The 6,873-nt window shown below is 31.6% G+C and overlaps 1 protein-coding gene across 1 annotated transcript; it reads left to right on the top strand.

Moving 5' to 3' along the window:
• The first annotated feature begins 420 nt into the window (after positions 1-420).
• LOC106108917 (acyl-CoA:lysophosphatidylglycerol acyltransferase 1-like) lies at positions 421-3,486 on the top strand. Its single transcript, XM_013290272.1, has 4 exons — positions 421-575; positions 1,251-1,387; positions 1,472-1,662; positions 1,943-3,486. Exons 1-4 carry the CDS (start codon positions 499-501, stop codon positions 2,177-2,179), a joined length of 642 nt encoding a protein of 213 aa, XP_013145726.1. The 5' UTR covers positions 421-498; the 3' UTR covers positions 2,180-3,486.
• The last annotated feature ends 3,387 nt before the right edge of the window (positions 3,487-6,873 follow it).

Below are 6,873 nucleotides of genomic sequence, written 5' to 3'. Positions count from 1 at the left end.
ATGTTTGTACAACATATTTTCCTAAATCTTATCGTTTCCTACAATCTCCGGGGGTCGGAAATATTGCGATATCACCGGACCTATACTGGTAATATCCATTAGGGCACGTTCCCGCTATCCCCCGTACTCCCCGCGCTTCCCCCGCACCTCGCGTCGTGCGTGACGTAGGAACTATTAATTCCTAACACATTTTGCACGGCTAGCGCACCCGCATCTTTGATACGTGGGGCTCCGATGTTTGCGTAACAAATAAGAAATGATGCTAGTGAAGTAATATCGTCGATATATTGTTATAAGAAATGAAATGTTTCATTTCACGTAATAAGCTTAATATCTCAACAAATTCATAAAAGATCTAGTAAAGATTGGACTAGATTCGAATGTAAATTTTTGTACCAAAGCCACAGATTATCTAACGCTAATAATCTCTTGTTGCAGGGCAAAGCGAAAAGGGACCAGTCATTAGAAGAGCTCCGAGAACACATCCACAGATACTATATGCCGCTGGGCAGGCAGTTCATGGTGCTCTTCCCTGAAGGGGGTTTTCTGCATAAGAGGAGGGAGGTCAGCCAAAGGTATACAATAACATTCAAACTTTATAGGCGCAATGCATGAAGTGCAACACTTTTAGTTATGGGCGTGATGTAAAAAGATGTAAGGGCAGAGCCAAAATTTCAAAGTGACATACTTTGTCATGGAAATCGCAGAAATGTCCGGTAGAGGTGAGACATGGGCTGATGATGTTGATGATGGAACATTATCATGGATACGGCAATCAAATTCAAAGAATAATAAATGTATTACAAACGAAAGCGAGACTGAACATTCGACATCATGTAAGGGTCGATACGAAACGACCAAAGTCGTTTAGCACAAACTCGAGTCGCTAGAACAAGTTTCAAAGGCGCCCAGTCGAATTTATGTTCGAGGAATCTGGCGTACGAACATATATAGCCATTACTTTGACAAGTCTTCTCGAGTTCGAGGAATATTTCAGAAAACAATAAAGTTTGAAAACTAAAAATTCTTAAAGTATCCGAAAAATGAGTTTTTTATGTACAAAATTGGATCATAGTCTAGATGCCAAGTTAAATTTAATTGACGCTAATTCCCATTTTACGTAATCTGATTTGACTTATTTTGGCATCAGTAACATAATTCAAGTATGTAGTTCAAATAGTGCAATAACTGACTCGGAATTGGTCCATCACTTATGGGGTTATTTTTTCATTACTATGATGTATTTTTAGGTTTGCAGAAAAGAACAATTTACCAAAATTGGAATATGTTTCGTTGCCAAGAGCTGGTGCGATGAAAGTCATTATGGAAGAGATCGGACCTAGCAGAGATGAAGGAGCTAGCACATCCAAAGAGAACTCTAAAAAAGGTAAATGTTTGAATAATCCAGATAAAGCAGTAATATTTAACCCTAAGTTTATTTGTGATTCTTATCCCGTTTGTGTCTTTCCAGATAACAACTTCAACCAAAATAACTTAAATAATATAATAGTGGACACAAAATCAGGAGATAGTATAGAATGGATATTGGACGTGACCATCGCATATCCTGACCGGATCCCGCTGCACTTGCAAGACATCGTGTGCGGCACCCGGCCACCCTGTGCCATAAACCTGCACTACAGATTGTACCCTAGTAATGAGGTAAGAACTCAAATTTAGTCAACTCTTAATTAACTGAGGCATGGACAAGCCTATTACATCTCATTGATTTGCATATCTTCCCTGTATCTTTTTTTTTTAAATTGCAAATAGATTTCGAAGTCTTCTCTGTTATCATGAAAACATTTATAATGTCTAATGTTAATATTTAGATTTGCAATATCCAGCGATCAAATTTTAATGGTCGATGAACTTTTTAGGGGGCGTTATTAAAAGAATAAGAATTAATCAATCAAATACTTAAAGTAATATTTATCCTCAGGTTCCAGCCGATACTGAAGGGATGACTCAGTGGCTCTATGACAGGTTCATAGAGAAGGACAAAATGTTAGAAGAGTTTTACCGCACGGGCCAGTTCCCTGCGCGAGGGAACAATTCCCAAATAGTTCGACAAGTGAGACAGGACAATTTGCGTTATCTGATATTGCATTTATTTTTTATAGCTTCGACGTTCTTACAGTACAATATGTGGCGTGAGTTTTGGAGCTACTTATGGTAATCGAGTGTAATCTTTAGTGAATTTATGTGTCGTTGTTTGGTTCAATTTTTGATGTCTCTATGAATATTCATGTATGGTTACTAGTAAGTTCATTATCCGTTTTTAAAACATTTTAAAGATAATATGTTGTATCCTTAAATTTAAATTAGGATTCTAGATTTTCTCTAAGGATACGAATGAAGTTATTTGTAGAGATTGTTTATGAAAAGTAATTAAATCTGTTATACTGAGTATGAATGCAGCTAATTTGTGGATAACATAAATTGAATCAAACGTATGGTTAATGTCCGCTTTTGCCATTGATGATTAATATGTATTTTGTGAAATTGATCGCTTTCTGGTATTAACTAAACAACTCTTGTTATCATCTTGATTTATTAAATTCTATTTTATATCAAAATCTACTACAATACTAGAAAGCGATTCTCATTTTAGGAGGTGCCTTGAGAAAGTACATTTGTTTTACGTTTCATTTAAGTTCCTCGCATTTTACATTTAGTAAAGATTTGTTTGTACTTTGGTACGTTAAGGTGCGTTTACACTGTAGAAACCTGTACATATTGGTATCTCTTTTTTATAAGAATGAATGAGACATTTTGTACATGTTTCCGCAATGTAAATGCGCAGTGAGATTGTCTCGATGTTGATTATCGATGTTTTATGTAGCACTGTCTTATAGTGAATACATACAATGAGTGCTGTGACGTTTAAGTCAATATTTAAGTGATTTTCCTAGAGTAAGTTCTTCGCTTTGAGCTATACCAAAACTTGAATCCTTTATGACAATAAACACAATAATGTAATTCTCACCTTCACGCTTTCATTATCAATGTTTTTCTGGACTAATATACATGCCAAAGAGAATTTTATCATTTTTCACTCAAAGAATTAAAATCCTCGATAATAATACATTTTACTCTAATAATCTACTTTAAGAAATTTAAATAGTTTTTCCTAAGTGTTTTATGACAGTTAACTTTTGGTAAAATAAATTATTCTTTAAACTTTTATATTAAAGTATGTTTTTAATTTCAATTTATCGATTTGTTAGTCCAGATAGAAACAGTCCAGTGTGAAAGCTCTCTAATTCACTTTAAACAGTTTCCCCGCTTCTAAATTTTAAAAAATACGAATTTAATATAAAGGAGTCTATTCACACTCCAATTAAAAATTCCAAAGCGTGCGAAATTGATGTATTTTTTGTAAAAGTAATGCAAAATTTTAGATAGGTGATAATTTGGATGCGGAGATTTTTATGAGCACATAATGTAATTGTGCACATAAATTTAATAACAAACAAAGTTATTAAGACAAATTAACTAGCAAATACTTTGCGGGTGTTAAGCTACTTGAATTATGAGTGTAAAATTCACTTTATAGAATGAAAAAATGAAATATTTTTATATTTTAATAATTGATTCATTTTTAAGTTTTAATGATTTTCTAACTTTGTCACTGTCTAAATTAGATAAGGCACAGTAATAAAAAATAACACTTAATTCAGTATCTTTGTTTATTATGTAAATTACTGTTTAGTAACAACGGATGGATTGCTAGTGATATAATAAAGAACGGCCGAATATTAAAACGACATTTAAGGTATGTAAAACCACACTTAAGATCCAAATAAAAAAAAAGTTACTTCTGTCTGTAGTAGACGCTTACATTACGAAGTGTTTACACAATACAGCCTAGATTTTTGCCTAGGCTTTTTTTTTAATTTTACATAGAAGTCACTGGCATAGCTAGTTTTTCTTTAATATCACCGTCAATTTAAAATCAAACGTGTTGTGAAAGCAATTAGTAATTAGTTTATTTTATACGTTTTGACGCTAAGTTACAAATTATTCAACACTTAATAACTTGATTCATGTCTAATTTTCACACACCTATTGCTATCCCATTTTAAATGTAATAGAAGAATAGGGAAAGGTTTACAGTGGATAGTCCCTGTTATATTTCGAATTGCAAAAATGTCTGCCGTGAAAACCTAACGTAGGAAGGTAACGGTATTCCTTTTTTGTCGAGTAATTTCTATAGTCATATATGAATATTATATAGCCTGACCGGAAATAATCTCGCCAAGCTACGGAATAATTTAATTTTTTGTCAAAAGGCGATGTGTGAAAGAGGTGGCGCCCCAATCACAGGTTTGTAATTAATCTGGTCAGGCTGTAGTTAATTATTTACTGGAGGATTAATAATTATAATATCTAGAATAAACCGTGATGTATTTATTCTGAAAAACCTGTTAATAAACATGTTCGTACTTAATGTTTCTTTATAATTATTTAAAAACGTAATAAGGTAACTTTCAAACTAAACTTCTAAACATATTTAATTTTATCGCCAGTTGAAGTAACACTGTTGCTATCTCAACTTTTTTTGAGATAATGATAGAGATGGCAATATTAACATTAATACAGGAAATAATGGAAATTGAACGTTATGTGCTATATGAATTAAATCTAATATAAAAGCAACATGAATTGAGAATGAAGTGACTTGAATTAAAATGTTGTTTTAATTCTTTAAAATTAATCAGTCGGATTTTTTATTCAAAATATTTTAAGATTATATTTATAATCGACCATATTTATACTATATCCGTGAAAATATTGTCTGTTATATAAAATATTTATGACAATAACATAATTCCATACATATCACTAGCAAAACAACAAGACAATATGAAATTACAATTTTCATTTAAGCCCCTATTCACATGGGCGTTTTCTTATCCCGCGTTTCAAAAGCGTCCAAATACCAGCGTTTTGAAAGCGTTAAAAAAACGCACGAGCGTAACAGGGCGTAGAGACAAATTTCTTCTTAATATTAAAAAACATTTAATACTCTTACCTATGTAGCTTTGGTATTGCAACTACATAAAATATATCTCTTTTCGTAACTCATATCTAACAAATTCTTATGAAAACGTTGTGTTAATTCCATATCCATATGTTCCTTATTATATCCAAGCGTGCCTTTTTATATTAAAAAGCGAAGATTTATAACAATATCAAATAATGCCAATAGTAAAAATATAAATGAAAACACGGAAAATTCGGTTAAAAAATAGTTAAACCATCAAATTTGATCTGATGTTATAATAGCTTATAACTAATTAACTAAGATGTAATAGTGCGATTTCATGGGACGCGGCAGGCGGCAAAGACACGTCCCTCGAAACTGCACCGTGCAACCTGCAAATAATGTAAAACTTCACAAATGATAGATGTCTGATGTCACTCTTGACAATGTTTTGTGGAAAAAAAATAAAAAATATTCTTTTGTCATTTTGTGTCAAGGATATTTCCTACCGGGAAAACATATTATCATTTATAATTCTCTAAAAACTGATATGAACATATGTTTAGACAGAAATTTTATATTTGGCATCATAGCTATGTAAAATAAGGCCAAATTTGATGTTTAATTTATATTACAAATATTTATTATTTGATACAATGCCGTCCTCATTCTTAAGATAAACAGGTGGCCATATTTTTATTAATGTACTCTTAAAAACAATTATTGATTATATTACACTACAGCACGATACTCGCAATTTTCTAGACATGATTTCAGTGTGTATGAATCACATATCCAAATTACTTAAGACTTCTTACTCGATTAGAATAGTTTTGTTTCGCAATACCACGCTCTTATATCTTCTAGCACTACGGTTGTCCGGTTGCTATAACTAATACGTGGTTACTTTGCGATTATTCTCTATATACAATTAAATATAGCGACTAGCCGGATATAGACTACTTCAGTAGTAACCGCAACGCGTTTCATCAACCGCATAGTGCGTCGGTCACCTTATATTAAGGTTGATCAATATATACGAGTACTTTGTTAATACTTTTAGTATTATGTTTTCTTACAGTATGGTTTTTGCATTTACATATTAACGTAAAAGTATTCAATATGAAGTTTATTATTTAACAGACAATGCTAACAAATGTTATTAAAACAGTTCGGATAAAAACGCCTACGCTTTAAGCACTTTTACTCACTCACAAATCGAAATATCAGGTGCATTAAGACATTTTAAAAACATTAATAATTCCGCCTCTCACACCGATACGTAATTTAGTTTTATTTTTAAACCAGAAACTTTTACACTTCGCTTTGTTTCGATAATGAACGTTCTGTTTTTTAAGATTTGTTTTCAATTAAGCCTATTTTGCTTAAGTAAATAAATGAAATAAAAGTGGAGTTAATTGTATTTTTCTTTTGAATATTACTTGACGTGTTATTTTCATAAATACTAATTAATTTTAACATTGGCTGTGTTCGAGTTTACATCTTACTATTCATAGATTTTCGTTTTAATGTTACGTTTCGGTGTAATGGACGGTCTAGCTTTTAGCAAGTGAATAGTGGTAGACGATTTAATCAAATTTGATTTTAATTATGGGATTATTATGTTCGCTGTAAACATTTTGTTTGGTACATTTTGTATTTTTTTCTTTGGGTGTTTAAAACTTTGTAATTTTAAGTTCTTAATATAGATAAAAGGGATTCGTGATTATTTTTAAATTCAATGTTGTTGTTTATTTTTTTCTCCTCTTTTTTGTTTCTAGTTAAGTTTGTAATTTTGTAGATATTAGTTTAATGAATTATGTGATTCTCTCAAAGCGAATTTTTATTTGCATCACTTGATATTTTTGTTTAAGAATTTGCTT

This window comes from Papilio polytes, unplaced genomic scaffold (genome assembly GCF_000836215.1).
Source record: "Papilio polytes unplaced genomic scaffold, Ppol_1.0 DF821400.1, whole genome shotgun sequence".
Classification (NCBI taxonomy): domain Eukaryota; kingdom Metazoa; phylum Arthropoda; class Insecta; order Lepidoptera; family Papilionidae; genus Papilio; species Papilio polytes.
Note: the sequence above shows the minus strand (reverse complement) of the source record. Positions and strands in the feature narration are given on the sequence as shown.

What these genes read in the sequence shown, in the direction of transcription:
- LOC106108917 (XM_013290272.1), top strand. Translation starts at nt 499, where the DNA reads ATGCCGCTGGGCAGGCAGTTCATGGTGCTCTTCCCTGAAGGGGGTTTT. An exon ending in AGGAGGGAGGTCAGCCAAAG is followed by an intron (nt 576 to 1,250) that starts GTATACAATAAC and finishes ATGTATTTTTAG; the next exon opens with GTTTGCAGAAAAGAACAATT. An exon ending in CAAAGAGAACTCTAAAAAAG is followed by an intron (nt 1,388 to 1,471) that starts GTAAATGTTTGA and finishes GTGTCTTTCCAG; the next exon opens with ATAACAACTTCAACCAAAAT.